At 31.3% G+C, this 16,392-nt stretch overlaps 1 protein-coding gene across 2 annotated transcripts; it reads left to right on the forward strand.

Moving 5' to 3' along the window:
• Nucleotides 1–2,351: 2,351 nt before the first annotated feature.
• Nucleotides 2,352–14,940, forward strand: LOC130655791 (prostatic acid phosphatase-like). Of its 2 annotated transcripts, XM_057458590.1 has the most exons (13): nt 2,352–2,444; nt 6,541–6,639; nt 7,614–7,709; nt 8,557–8,643; nt 8,730–8,795; nt 9,348–9,446; nt 9,982–10,068; nt 10,944–11,067; nt 11,417–11,508; nt 12,039–12,142; nt 12,518–12,622; nt 13,115–13,194; nt 13,636–14,940. In XM_057458590.1, exons 1-13 carry the CDS (start codon nt 2,358–2,360, stop codon nt 13,803–13,805), a joined length of 1,296 nt encoding a protein of 431 aa, XP_057314573.1. In that variant the 5' UTR covers nt 2,352–2,357; the 3' UTR covers nt 13,806–14,940. The 2 variants fall into 2 exon arrangements, with proteins under 2 accessions (XP_057314573.1, XP_057314574.1); XM_057458591.1 differs by lacking the exon at nt 13,115–13,194.
• The last annotated feature ends 1,452 nt before the right edge of the window (nt 14,941–16,392 follow it).

Below are 16,392 nucleotides of genomic sequence, written 5' to 3' on the forward strand. Positions count from 1 at the left end.
TAAAGGAATGCAAGATTAAAAAGGAGCTGGAATAGTTTTGTTCTAACTGTATGCATGCGTGCGCATTTCTTATACGCAAAAAACAGCTACGTCAGACAGCAACTCATCTGGCTAGGTAGCTATATAAAAGTTTTTATTTTACTACATCTCCCTGAAAGTGATTTGTCTTCCAAAATGTTAGGCACCAATAGACATTAAGCTATACATGGTATAGATACATTGGTGTAACAAATAGCAGGAACAAAATTATTGATGACAAAATAAGGATAAGCATGGAAGGCATTCTTGCCTTCAGCCAGCCAGCTATAGGGTAGCTAGCTAGCCCATACGTTATAATAAACTTCTCAAACTAAACACAGTTACATATAAATATATAAATATATAAAATATAATATATAAAATAAAATATAAATATATAAAAAACAATTAGAAAGAAAACTACAAAGTTATCAACCGAACAGTCTAGTCAGGTCTTGTTTTTGCCTTGAAACAGACCAGCACTGTTGGCTTACTTGATGGCTAATTACCCAGTGTGTTTTAAGAACAAAACAAGATGGATAGACATTGTAATTTAGTGACGATATAACATTCCACTGCGAAATGAACGCTGTGAAAAGAACTTTCTTTTGCGTACTTTATAACGTTCTTTTTGAATTCCATAATGTAACTATAAATTTGCAAAGTAAACAAAAAAGAAGGCGAAGAATTAGTTGACCATGTTCCAGTGGAACTGTCCAGCCTTATTTATCATTTTACATGCGCAGATTCTGAAAACCATCTGACAGTTACATTATTGGGAAAAAGGAAGCGGGAAGTGGGTTTGGTAGTCCCGGCAAAGATTAACGTTCTAACCAAAGGCAAGAAAATAGCAATGGTATTGGATAGAGAAATATAAAAAAGAAGAACTTATTACAAATCTTGTTTTGAGTTGAAACATCAGGAAATGATTAGTTTAAAAAAATAAACAAAACTTGTGATAACTTAGCTTCATATATTCCCGCATGTACAATCTTCTAATTTTCTTATAAACGCCCCGGGGCGTTTATAAAATATTTTTAATTTAGCGGGCGTTTAATAAATAGGGCGTTAGAAAGAGAGGGGCGTTTATAAAAAATTCAGTTTTAGAGGGGGCGTTAATTGAAGAGAGGGGTGTTAAATAGAGAAAATACGGCATGTCAAGATATTAGTAGGAGTATAAGTCCATACTGGAAAAAGTTTAGCTTTTAACAGGACTTTGGAAGATATTTAAAGAATAAATTTATGCTAACCAACTTGGTAGCTTTTACATGGACCCGATATGAGATTTGCCTGAAATGAGATTTCAAACCGCAATAAAATTTCGTCGGTCGTGTTTACATCAGTTCTTCATATCGGGTTTGTGTAAAAACTGCGCGTACGTCATAACTTTGTACACACGCGCAGTAAACTTTTTAAACACGCGTAGTTACGTTTTAAACACGCGCGATAGTTTCATTTTGGATAAATCGTGTTTTCATGAATATTTTAGGGTTGAAATGAGAAATCATAAACTAAATGATAGTTATGATCTGGTCTTTATGGCAAAAATAAGTAAATTAATTTAAAAAAATAGAAAAAAACCTCGTTCCACGTTTTTCTCTCTTTTAATACTCTGCCCGATGTTTTCTGAGAAAATAATAAAGAAAAGCGGCTCCGTGTAGCGCGTCTGGAGTTTTCAGCAGAACGTAAACAAACATTTACGCAAGCAAAAATTTTTGCGTGCGTTTCATAAATGTTTGTCACCTGACATGACAATATGACTAGTTTTGTCACTAGAACTCGTGACATACATGCAGATGTTTTGTTTCTAGTGTAAATAATTATATTAGTATATAAACGTTTACTTAGCTAGCTATCTGCCCATTTATACAGTTGAGGTAGCTAGCTAATATGCAAGTAAAAAATGCTTTGTTAGCCAGAAAATCACAAAACATTTGCGCGAATAGCTAGAAAATCATATAACTACTAAATGAGCTACTGATTACCAACCCTTTAATAACCAGTGTGACAATTTATTCATTATTTAAAATGCATTTCTATATAACTAGCTAACTACTTTTTTTACCTAAAAAAGTTTTTTTTGACAGATATTTAAAACACAAACCCCATCAAACTCATTCCTCATCGAAGCCATGGCCCCTCCTGGAAATAATAGATAGGGTTTATCCCCCAATATTTGTGAGGTTAGCCATGTAAAATTTGGCCATCTCTCTTTTTCTCTCTTTCTCTCTCTCTCCCTCTTGGGTAACCAGAATGCTGATGTGCATTAATTATCTGTCAATAATCTTTCATTGGTTGAAAGGACTGCTGTATAGTATCTCTATTATGTTTTAGTGAAAATGAATTACTTCGTATTTGTGCTGCTTATTGCTTTTTGTCCATTTGGAAAGACAAGTGATGCCAAAACACTTGAGATGGTTCATTTAGTAAGTTTTTTTGTTAATGGACAGGGAGGTTGCAACTAAGCCTGGAAACTTGAAAAACCTTGAATAGCCTAAAACTGTCCTAAGGCTGTCTAAAAAACCTAGAAAAACGGGGAAAAACCTGAAATTTCTGACCAACTTTATAAGAAAGAAGCAGAAAAATTAAATTATGAGAAGCCTTATTTTTTCGGTATATATTGTATAGACCTTTTTGAATGTTCACATTTTCCATGATAAGCCCTTCTGGCTCTAACAACCGCATGGTAGGCGGAAAGATGTATGAGCTTGCTGAAAATATATCTTTTCAGCCCATTTCTTAATGCGAAAACAATGTTAAGGCTTTCGTATAAAGTCGTAACGAAACCTTAGTGTGAAGAAACAGACTAAAAAGGACCTTACTTCACCCAGCACCTGCATCTTTATGCTTCCCTTGTAATTGTTAAAGCCAAAATGGCTTACCGGTACCGTGGAGAAATCCACTTAGGCAAAAGTACAATGGAAAAAAATGTTGTTTGAGACTTGCTGACGTCAGCAGTGCAAATACAAAACAATAAATTGAGAAAATTGTTTCCATGTTGCATCCATTGTGTAGAGGTTAAAGCGCTGATCGAGAAAATGTATACAATATAATGTGCTTTTGATGAACGGCTAATGAGACATACGTTTTAGAAATTTTGCTGACGTCAGCAACGTCTCCACAAAGTACAAATTTTTTTTTAAAAAAAATTGTATACCTGTTGCCTACATCGTATAGATCTTGAAACGCTGATCACGAAAATGTATAGGATTATGTACTTTTGACAAACGGTTGCAGAGATATTAAGGTTTGAAGGTTTTTTGATGACGTCATCAACCCGTCCATTCCGAAACAGATTTGGGGGCCCAGGTTTGAGAAACTTACCCAAATTGGTCCTAGGTGGTCCCTAGTTACCCACGCGGTGAAAAATCATTGACGTCACCACCTCGTTTCCAAGTTATTTGGCCTGAAAGTTTTAGGTGCACTGTAATGGCTTCATTAATTTAATATAGGATATTGACGTTAAAGTAGTGTTAATGACGTCGCGCCGTAACGTCAAAAAATTTAACATATTAGACATGCATTTTTCGGTAACATCAAAGGAAAATGAACACATCCACTTTGCCTGTTACGGACAGACACAGTCTCTGTATTATTATAAGAGATTATTATTGTTTATCTATAATAATAGCCGTCGTCTATCTGTTCTTGCGTATATTTGCCTTTTTGTTACGGAAACACGAAATGCGATATATAAAGGATGGGCGACCCATGGATTTTTTCACGGGTTAACGACTAGTTTATTAATATTATCATTATTATTTGAATTAGGTTTATTGTCATATATATACAAAAGGTCTATTGATGTATCCCTGAATAGTTAGACTGTGTAAATTATATACTGACTTTAGCAGAATAGCTATCTATAGGAAAATCTGTTGCTTTTTTCAGAGAAACTTTTAAAAGTTAAAAAAGTCACAAAGTTTTTGGAAAAATTCACAGTATAAATCTGAAATTGGTATTATTTGCAAGATTAACCCTTGCAATTGTGATTTATAATTTTTCAAATTGTTTGCTGGGAAAAAATATTATATATGTTTGAAATGAATATCCAGTTAGTTTTTATTTTGTTATCATGAACTAGTCGATGAGGCCCGTGAATAATTCACGAGCCTCATCGAACAATGGAAAAATTAGGTTATACAAAAAAAGGCAAAATTTGCTTATCTGTTGCCTGTAATGTGTAGTGCTTGAAACGCTGATGAAAGAATGTATAGGATCGTGCTGAATGTGTAAGAAGATATAAGGGTTTAAAAAATAAAAAAAATTGCATATTTATGATATTGTGAACCCTTGGGATTCTGCAAGCAGGCAATACATGATGCCAGGTTGATATAGAGCAGTATTGCCCATCATCAAGATAAGAGGTAACTAAAAATGTAAACAAAAACGAAACAAATTTAAAGATGCACTGGAAATGATTTTTTATCTACACAACTACAATACATTAACTGGTGAAAAACACGGCACTTAGACAGACCTCAGGTAACTGGGTATTATTGTATTGAAGTTTTGTGATGGTCATTTTTGAGAGTTTAGCGAAAATCCAAAAATTGTGAAATTCAGTTTCCTTAGTTTAGCAAATAACTTCATACAATGATTGGGCTTAGTTCAGTTCACTTTACATAGAAATCTTGGCAAATAAAATTTAAATCATGTTAATGAATAAATATATAAAGATAAAAAAGAAAATCTTTTAAATGTGAGTCAAACTGACTCAGTCAAAGTGCTTATAACGTATCATTAAATTGATTTGAAATGAAAACCCCCCTCTATAAATTCTTCTTTCCTCATCTTCTGCTTTACTAAACATTCTCAACAAAAAAAATCATTTACTTCTATCAATTCTTAAACACACTTCACTTCCTTCTTAAGAAAATGCCACACTCAAAAAACTGTACAAAACAATTTAACATAAGAAGACAACTACATTTGGACAAGACAAACAACTCCATCTTTTTTAAACAACTTACAAAACCAGAAAAAGATGTATGTCTGCTCTGTTAAAAATAAAAAACAGACAAAATCAAAACATCTAAGATTAGCCTTTTTTACACTAACAGGAAAGTAAAAAAAGGGAGGATTTTGTTTTGCTTGTATGTTTACTTCCTGAGCTAAAAAAATCTATTGTTCTTTATGTGCTTTTTTGATTTATTATTTACACTTCTTCTTGTATAGCGTACTACACTATACAAGAAGAAAAAACGTTTTTTTGAAATCTAAAATATACATTTGAGAAGAACTTTTTTCTTGGCCGTCGATATTGTCCAAGATTGGCAGTCCAATGATTATATATTTCCCTTTCTCAATGTTAAAGTAATTAAACAAAACAATGTATTCCAAACAAACACATATTACATAAACAGTTTTTAATGTAAACTGGAAGCTTCATTCCTATGAAATAAAAATCGACCTTACCACAACATTATTATTCAGGATATGGTCAAATAGATTCTTTTCAGTAATGTCATCAAGGAAAACTTACTAAAAAATCAGTTGAGAAACAAAGGGTAAGAATTACTATTGTGAAAAACTTGAAGTTCTTGTGGTTTTACAATTTCATGGAATAACTTCAGACATTCTTAATAAACAACACTTATTCGCAAGTGGATCTCAATACAACTTTTTGACTTGCAGACCTTGTGAAATGTGATAATATACCTTTATAAAGATTTACATCACTGACAGTGTATGAAGTACAGTGACTGACTGCTTGGCTACCAAAGTAGGTAAATAAAGAGATACTTGGAAAGACTATTTAAAAAAAGACAGACATAAGAAAATCACAAACTGTTACCTATAGGACTATGTCAAGTTCTAGCAACAGTGAAGGGTTACAAAGAAGAATAAAATGAGACCTTGTTGTTAAAAAAATTCAAAAATTTTATAACATTTTGCCCTTTTGAGTTTTTAATAATTTAATAATAATTGATAAAATAATTCACACAATGTTGGCTAGTCCTGATATTTGACTTGAATTAAATTTGTGAATTTTACAAAAAAAAAAAGAATTAATGACATGTTGTTTCTTAATTTAAAACATTTTTACAAGGGCTTTTATGTGGCAGACATTAAATAAAAACCTGTAAATAAAGTTTTATATCTTTTTCTGGCAATTTCAATTCAAAACCCACACCCTTGGTTCTTCCTTTACCTAATATGATTAACCTTATGATTAAGGCTAGGATGCAGCTCAAGAAAAATTATAGTACTTTACGAAAATTACTATTTTTGTGATAAGTCACTAGAATTAGAAGGTTAATTACTTTTCACTAATATACATAAGGAAATAGTTTTGTGATAAATTTGCCAATGTAGCTTGTTACACAAAATATAATTGCTCTGATATTTTTTTGTGAGCACATTGTTTTATCAATCGAATTAAACTCTCAAAACCCTTCAGGATTTAATTGTAACAGAAGACAAATGACTGATGTGTGATTTGTTGTGTATGTGGTAGATTGTATTTTGACTGTAATGTAGCTCCATATCGCTTAGTAAGGTCATTATTATTTTTTTCAGCTGTATCGTCATGGCCATCGATCTCCAATATATATCTACCCAAAAGATCCATACCAAGAGAATACATCTTGGCCTGATGGACTGGGCAGACTTACACAGGTTTGCAAATAAAGTTCTTTTAAATATATCTTAATTTTAGTTTAATCGACCCCTCCCCTTTGTGTAAATGATATTTTGATTTTTTTAAAAATTTTCGGAAAAGGACTTCTTTTAGTAAAGTATTTAGATTCTTTGAATATAAAGTAATCGCAAGAAAATCTTAGGTTTTAATGCCAACATGAAATGGGACAAAGTGGCACAATCACCTTCTTTTTCACTTTAGAGGCAAGGAGAACTATGGATGTTTGAAAAAAAATTTAGTTTATATCTTTCACTTTGGCAATACTGTCTGTTTTTTATCTGTATTTTATTGAAAAAGCAAGTGTACTGCATTGATATTTTATCAGATTTGATATGTTATGTATGCTATCGATAATCCTCTTACACCAGTAGCTTGAAGCATTAGCAGAGGTGAAATGATAGACATAACCCAAATGCCAAAGTATAACTCAATATTGCCGATGCCGCGTTTTGTTAGATGCCAGGCACATGCCATCTTGGCATAATTATTAATTGAATTAATTCACCTTTATAGTACATTGATCAAGTTTAATAACAACTCTAAGCAGGGATAAAATAATTGGTGGCCGATGGCTGTTAAAATCTCCTATTGCTATCCATCTATCCTGTTAAGATAACATCATATTTTATATATACATAAAATAATTTAGTTTAAAAGTCATAAAACATATAATGAACAAAAAGGGCTTTCCAAAAAATTAAAATAATTTTCAAACAACAACGTTTTAACTGTTTAACACCATTTTTTAGTTTCTTTTATTGCGTAATGTAAACCTTTTAAAATTGTATTTATACGGACCCATACACTTGAATGCATTTCATGATTTGAACTAATAATATCACTCCTGTCCTACAGTTTTTTTTATTTCCCATATAAATGTCATTGCTACTAGATTGTTCTTTTCATTGGAAATCTTGCTTCACAATTGCACCTGTATATATATGTCTTTTAGATTGGTATGAATATGGAGTATGACCTTGGAAAGTTTCTAAAGTCCAGATATATCAGCCAAAATTCATTAGTTAACTCTTCTTATCTTTACAAAGAGGTATTTATGAAGTTAACTTAATTCTCCAACCCACCAGTCTTGCTGGTCAAACAAAAGTTGGTCATGATTTTGTCTATTCTGCTACAATTAAACACATTTTTTTTACTGGGTTTGGGTAAAACATTTTGCAGATCAAAAACTATTTAATGCTTCTGGCAGGCATTTATTTTCACAACTACATAATTTGGTTTTCATTAGATATTGATTTTGTGTGTAACTTAAGAATTTACATGCATTCGTTTTTATCTCAAATTCAAATTTGCATGACATTATGAAATAAGGAAAAACAATCATGGCAACACAAAACAGATGGTATGGGTTAGAAACCATATTTAGTTAGATTGATTTCACGTTCCTACTAGTACCCTGCACGTCTGTATTTTATTTGGATAAAACAAACATCCCCCAGAAAAAAAGTTAGAAAGATACAATGAAGAATTGTAAGTTATTTGTTAAATCAATACAACTGCTATTGCTACCATTTTTACTGACATACGCCAGTCATTATGTTTTACCATAATTAACTTGCTGATTATCATTAAGCAAAAGACAGAAAAAAGAGAGGAAAAAAAACAAATCAAGCATAAAGATTGCAAGGAATATCTAAGAATTTTATTCATAATACCATGTGCTGGCAAAATATTTTTTACACAAAAAAGTAAATGCATATGTAGAAATTAGTACCCTCATATTTGCAACGGTTTATACCACTCCAAGATACTAAAATACAGCAATCTAAACAAAAATGTAAAATCATTTTGTCAGTTTGGGCAATGCAGTGTAGAGTGATCTAGCCGTTTTGTTTCTCCAAGTTTTTTTAGAAGACAATATATATAATTTACTACAGGTTTATATTCGAAGTTCTGATGTTGAACGGTGTTTGCAAAGTGCTGAAACACAGTTGGCAGGCTTTTATCCACCCAAAGGCTATCAGGTAAATTTCTCCTTTGTATTAGGTCTGTATTAACTTTATCTTGATAACCTCCTTATTTTGTTATTGATAATATTCTGTTATATCAGGTATGGAACACAGCTATACCATGGCAACCTGTACCAGTACATACTGTACCTGCTGATGAAGATGCGGTATGTAGTGATCAAGTGAATTAGAACTTTAGAAATCATAATTAAATTTATTGCTTCTCCATTCCTATGTGGAATTATTAAATGTTTTGTACAATACATCTTACATGAACAAATCAAGTACAGCAGCCATGGGAATAACATAATACTTTCCAAAAAAAAGATAATTCTCTTGTCACCCACAAAATGTTTTGTATCATTTGTATCTTACTAGAAGATAATAATAATATGAACCAACAAAGAGAAATGATATGATATTAATATCTTCAAAAAATGTTTTATTTTCTCTTTTTGGATGGGAAAGGAAATTGCAATGAAGAGGTCTTGACAATTCTTTTTGTCAATGTTTTATACTAAAAATACGTGAAAAAAACTTTGCTTTAATTTATCTAAATTTTGCCATAGTAAGTAGCAAACACATGTAAAACGATAAAGTAATCCAGACCTCCTTAAACTGAAATAAGATCAGAATAAATTAAAACCACTCAGCAAATAAGAATTTGTTTATTTTAAGAATGTAAGAATTTTTTTGATTCATACTTTTTTTCCTGTTAGGTATTAAGACCAGATGATACAGTTTGTCCACGATTGTTTGAGCTAGAAGATGACAAAAAAAGAGAACCCATATATTTACAGAAACAGGCGCAATACAAGGTAAGTGATGCATTGTCTTGTTTTTTTTATTCAAACAATACATAGATGGTTAGCTGGTTCTAATATGCTAAAACTGCAATCTTTTCTTTGTAAACAGTGTTTATTTTTTTTAATTCTACATAAGATAAATGTAGAAGAAAACCACATCTATTTTAGATATACAACATCAGGTATTTTTTGTTGTTTCGAATATTGCTTCTATATGCTCAAATACCATAACTATCGATTGATTGCCTATGATTTTTAAGGTGTTATAATGGATTTTTCCTCAGGGTTATGATGTACTAATATTCAAAGTTCGACTTACTAACATTTAGGGTTTGAGTTACTAATAGTTGCAATGTGTGCATGTTTTAAATTTGCACACATTGACACGTGGTTAACACATTTTTTTTAAAAAAAATTTTTGTGTCCATATAATAAACTTTTGGTATTTCGGTAATCTACTAAATTTTCTTTGGGTAAAAACATTTTTCCCCAGGTTATGTGATTGTAGGTTATGTAATTTTGGATATTAAAACTCTTTTTTTTGTAGGACTTTATGAAACAACTTAGTAATTATACTGGTATGCTTGTAAACTTCGATAATCTATGGCAGATCGGAGACGCTTTAAAATCTGAGGTATGTAAATTGATTTTTTGTGTTGGTTTTGATATTTTGCTATTTATTGCATAAATGTTATCAACTTTTTTTATTTTTTTGACTTTGCATTACTGTAAAGTATAAAATCCCCCTAGAATAAATAATAGAAGTAGATCATGAACATTGATCGATCGATTTTATGTCCAATTTTTAAAAGTTTTTAAGCTTAACCTTGGACCATTCGCGAATGTTAAAGCGTGCAATTTTCTGAGAGCATTGATTTTTAAAGTGTTACGTTCGAAATCTTTTAATTCGGCAGAATGCAAAAATTTGGCGAAAGTTTTTACCCTCAAAGGTTCTGCGTAGTTTTTTAATAACGAAGATTTATTAAGTGGTATATTACATTGGTACGAAAAACTTGGTTGTGCCAAAAATCGGTTATTTTCAATCCTGTCAAAAAAAAAAACAGAAAAAAATTAATAATTTTACATTCTGACATATTTTTTATTTTTAACGTGATGCTGGTCTGTTTAGTTTTTAACTGTTATGAAATATTTCTTCCTTGTACATTTTATATTTAACCTTTTTTGGAATTTATTTACTTTTGTATTTATTAGAACAAAAACTCTTTTCATCCCAATTTCGTGATAGAAAAATAACTGGTTAAACTAAATGTGTTATTTTTTAATCATATTTGTAAAAACAAGAATATCTTCTCCATATACTCTTTTGGTATGACATATGAAGATGCAATTTTATTCATTTTTCTTAAATCTATTACTGTTTCATGAGAAACATTGTTCATTAGAAGCAAGGAGAATTGCTCAACAATTTTGAATTGCAGGCAAAATAATTTTGCTGTCGTAAAAGTTCTGCAAGGGAGCAATTACCGTGAAATATTTGTTTACATTTAGAAAGTGGCTGGTTTTAAAATTCCTAGTTGGGCGCAGCAAAACTGGAACAAGCTTTTGGAAATTACAGAATGGGTATTTCTTAACAAATACAAGGGTAGTGATGAGCTGGGAAGACTTTTAGGGGGTATGTCACCAATTTGAATTATCATGCAGAAATTAGTATTTAATTCCATTCCTTTTTTTTAATTTTCTTATTTGTGTGATTTTTCCATGATGAAGTCTCGTAAAGTGCAACCCAACTATACAAAATAGTTTCAGTCTGTAAAATTTGTTGTCTTAGCAACAGCAAAGCATCGCAAATCAGCTACAATTAATGTGTGATAATGATGTGTTCAAAATTTTAATCCCTGGTTCTGCATGTTTCTGAGAAAAAAAGTGAAAGTAAAAAAGATCTTTACCAGAAGAATTATTTTTTTAGTACGTGCAAGTTATGTAAATTGATTGTTTGTTCATGAAATTTGTACGCTTCTTAGGGACGTTACTTGGAATAATGAACGATAATATGGAAAAACGTAAGGAAGGCAAATACCTTGATCTTCTTCATAAATTATACATATTTTCGGGGGTAAGTTAAATTGTTGAATCTTGTTTTCACTAACAGAGAAATTCTGTTTTCAAGGATTAGGCTGTTCAAACTACAAGAACATATATTGAGCATAAACAATCAAGACGGCAATGTGCCCAAAATGTGAATATACTATACTGCATTATGACAACTGCATAAGACCAACAATTCTTGCGCTTTTTGCTAACAAACTGGACTCAAAGTGCTATTTGTACAGTTTAAGTGGTCTCTGCATCACTGATTTTACTCTCTTTCCTTGCATTTTTAAAAAAAATCCATTATATTCATCGAGAAATCCAAAAACGGATTATTATTCAAGTGATTAAAGCCAACAACATTTACTTTAAGGTTAAAACGTTTTGTATGTCTGGTTAATAAACATGTATGGATGTGTATAACTTTTGAATACACTGTAGGGTGTGATGCATGCATACATATGCCCATGGGTGCACAACTAACTTCGAATTTTGGTGTTTTTACGTTTACAATTTCTTTGTTGTTGTTATTATGTATTTTGATTATAACTCTAGCATGATACTTCGATACTGTCGTTAACTGCTGCTCTGGATATAGAAATGTCTGTGCCAACATTTGCGTCATGCATGATGGTGGAACTCTACAAAGATTCTGGAAAGTAAGTTATTTCTGTTTCTTTTCTAAAATAACATGCGTGACTAACTTGATGCTAACGAACCAGGTTTTTAGGGCGTTGAATTTTTTTAACATCCACAATTATGTAGCCAGTGCTCTTGCTCTCCAATAACTCAACTGTTTTCGTTCAAGCATTTTTCATATAAACAAAGAAGTGCACATACGGCCCAAGAAAGTGTTATATTTTTTCAAAAAAGAGTAACGCGCTAATTTTCTCAGTCATTTTTTTTTTTTTTTTGCAACTAAGACGAACCATTACAAGTTGTCAAAGTGTGAACTACTTATGATAAATCTACTGTATTATTGCCATTATTTATATATACCCATGGTTTGTTTAAATCACATATTTCATGTTTAGCAATTATTTCGTTGAAATACATTATCGAAATGATAGCAGTGGCTCCACTTACCCTATGAAATTGAAAGAATGCGATTACCAATGTCCTTTAGCTGCTTTTATCAGGTATGTATATATTGCTCTTGACATTACTGAATGTATAGTTACTCTTTGTAAGATCTATCAAAAAGGTCAAAGTTTAAAGATCGTTCCTACAAGTAATCATTTTCGCTGTTTCCATAATAGTTATGCGCACTTTCAAATTATTCGCAAACAAGTCTTTGGACTTGCAGACATCATAGGTAAAAATCCTTTTATGATTTTAGGTTCTAGTACCTATATAACATGAACCGGAATGGTTTCTGGGGTAACAAGGTGGCAATGTAGTATATTTTAGACCAGAATATGTGAAAACTACATGTTTGTTCTATGATGCGTGCATCAACTAGCGAATTTTCAACGTTCTTTACGGAGATATATCAGCAGAAGAACAAACAGTTCTTGAGGCTTACTTGTTGTGAAACATTCGTTAGGCGATGAAAATTATAATTTCCTAAAAAATATTTCTGAAAATATAAACAGAATTGCAGTTCAGTTGAATTATTATTGTTTTTTTAGTTTGACAAAAAATCGTGTACCAACTAACAGGGATAAAGAATGCAATTTCCCTAAGAAAACAGATTTTTTTACTGTTTATCGTAAGTCTATGTTTTTCCCCTTCCTTTTTTCTTATTTTTTTCGTGCGGTTAAACCTTTTTTAAGTTTAGCATTCCAATTTAAATCTTAAATATCTTAAAAAATGTCACGTTAATGTTGACTATTTTATTTTTAAAACTGCATATTTTCACCGTGGTTAAGAATACCCAAATAATGAAATTGTGAAACACGCTAGCTCCCGCGCTGCTTTGCTTTGGTCAAGTTATCACAGACGACTCTAGCATTACTAGTGGCTTTTTCTTGAAGCTTTGCATAAAAATATAATCTAGTAACCATAACCAGACCTCCTTCACAGAATCGTGGTATTAATGAACAAAACTCTTCAAAGGATCTTTAGTTGTAACAATAACTGGGAGCGTTTCACAGGGCGCTCACTCGTAGCAGTCCTAAGTAAAAATTAAAATCTTTGTCTTTCTTTCTAGGCCTAAAAATTGCTTCATTACTCTTTGTTGTAACCACTGTTCTGTTGCTGATGATCATCATTATACTGTGCATCAGAAGAAGGGCGTATTTCACACGTAGAATGGCTTATAAAGTAAATAGCTATGGTGACGATGAAAGTTTAATACAGGAAATGAAGGAAGAACTTTAATAGTATTTTTTATGGTGGAACTTTTTTGGGGTGTTTTTACATAGGCTGGTTAGTAATTAATAGAATAGTGAAGCATATTAATACCAATTCTTGACAGTTAAACAAATGTGGCAAGTTCAGGGTATACTTGAAGGGTAACCAATTTATACCTAAGCTAGATTGTTTATTAATTTCTAAAATACTAAAATAAAAAAATTCATTGTGGATTGTAGTGAAGACAATTCCTTACTGGGAAATCGGGCAAACCTTCAATTGGATTTGGTAGATAAGTTTTATGGAACTATTTGTATTTTAGATGTTATTGGATTAGTTTATTTTCTAAATAATTGATAGACGATGATGATGTTTATTATGTCCAGTATTCTAATAGTTAGTGACGTTCTTGACAGAGACCTTTTTTTTAAAAGAAAACAAAACTGTGTAATAATGTGTCGTTATTTTTATTTTTTATATTTTAAAAGCATTAAGCATTGCAAACACCTGTCGTAACGCATTGTTTTTTGTTTTTTTCAATACTATTTTTGTCAAAATGTTCCTTAAAACGGGAAAAAAATGTAATATCACATTGACATTATTTGTCATCATGGTTTTTTTCGGGTTCCATGTGAAACGAAAGAACAAAAGTAACTCTATGCAAAGTTGTCAAGCGAAAATATTTGGATGTAGCATAATAAATATGCTTTCAAATCTCATTACTGTATCATATATTATTTTGATTTTTAAGAGAATTTTGGAAGATTTATACTTCCTGATTAAATGTTTTTAATGAAGATTGAAATGAAGTAGGATTTTTTTACCGTTTACCACCGACCAAAAAATGTTTAGTCAGAGAATTTTCAACAATATTTTGTCTTCCCAGTGTTATTCCGAATTCCGACCCAAGCTATATTTTTAAGAATAGCTAAATAGCTAAAAATGATTCCAACAAACTGATAAACAAATAATCAGTCTGCACAACAATATTTGTATGTATATATAGTAAATAAGGATGGCCTTTCAATTTATTTCTTCATTTTACAATATTTTTACACCGACGTTTTCAATTTTAACCACTTGTTTTTTTATAAAAACTGGCATGGTGTAGCATGAATATGTATTTTTGTAGTATTAGTAGTTGTAAAATATTTGAACCAAAGGTATTGTGTTCTTTTAACAAGAATTACTGAAATCAGTTTATTTTTATGACATCGTTATTTGGTCAAGAATTTGAATCTAAAACGTGCAAAAACTGCTCCGGTTTAGACAAAAAAACCTTAACGAAAAAAAATCACGATTTTTTTACAAAATCCTGTGTCAGGAACAGATGGGTTATTTTTTCCTGACTTCTCAAAACTGTGCAAAATTGTTTATTTAAATATTTTTTATCAATTCCAGATTAATATTGAAAATAACAAATTGCTTTTGACTTTAGTTTCTTTTCGTTTTAACAGTTAATTATTATTTTAAAATTACTTTTATTATTAAAAAAAATCTATATCCATTTCTTAGACAGGCCAAAATGGAAAAATGGTTAATACTCCTGCGTTCTGCAAACTCGCTACTTTTCCGTACATGTAAGCCAGGTGGACAGCGTTTGAAATTTGCCATTGCCATTATCTACCGCTCAAAAACATAATTTTCGTTCAAATTTTGCGACTCTATAATTACAGCATATGGCGGCGAACTTCTAAATTATCTGTATCGTTGTTATATTTTGTGCATGATAGCAGTCACATTTTTGGGTTGCAGATTCCAAAACATAAAACTTAGTTGATAGCGAGCTAAGTTATAGAACTAAGCAAGCAACAAAAATGATCATTACAAATTTTCGAAATTTGGATATGATATTGAATGTTTAATTACTTTGTGTGACAGTTGGTCTTTGTGTTCCTTTTTGTCATGAATTTCCAAATCACAAATTCGGCATATTTTGTAACTCCATATAATGTTTTTTGAAAAACAAGACCTAGAATGGAGGATTAAAATATGATGAAACTAAGCAAGAAAATCTCAATAAAAGCTGTAAATTGCGTGGCAGAGCCCTTTCATTTTAACACTTCAATATCGACAATGGGAGTTTTCAGGATAATGAATCAACATAATACAGTTTGAGAGAATTTTCAGCAATAAAAAATTAAACGATGGACGAAAACGTTATTTTCTTTCCTTCCTTGTACCCACTTTACAACAATAAAATATCTTTATAGTTGTAAACACAGTTTCACAAATCGATGTTGCAGCTTTCTTGCAACTCGTCTTCAGTACCATATTCCACTTATTGATTCTCAAAATTAATTCACGCCAAAAAATCCTATTCCAACCAATCGTCAAATGAATTCAATCAGTAGTTGCCAAAGCAGTTTTTACTAATATTAAGCACACCTTTTTATGGATAGCTACGAACAACACTAAAAACTATGCATGTTTGCGACAATATCAGTACAAAATCACCAAACAAAAGCAAAAGAATGTCCAGTAGCTATGTGTGATTTGAGGTACTTTCTTTTGTAGTTTTTTTGCATAATAGCTCTAGCTATCTAGCTACAATCGTTGAATGTTGAAGAGGCGAAATAAGTACACACCAGCTCCAATGTCGATTATTACATAA

This window comes from Hydractinia symbiolongicarpus, chromosome 8, assembly GCF_029227915.1.
Source record: "Hydractinia symbiolongicarpus strain clone_291-10 chromosome 8, HSymV2.1, whole genome shotgun sequence".
Lineage (NCBI taxonomy): Eukaryota > Metazoa > Cnidaria > Hydrozoa > Anthoathecata > Hydractiniidae > Hydractinia > Hydractinia symbiolongicarpus.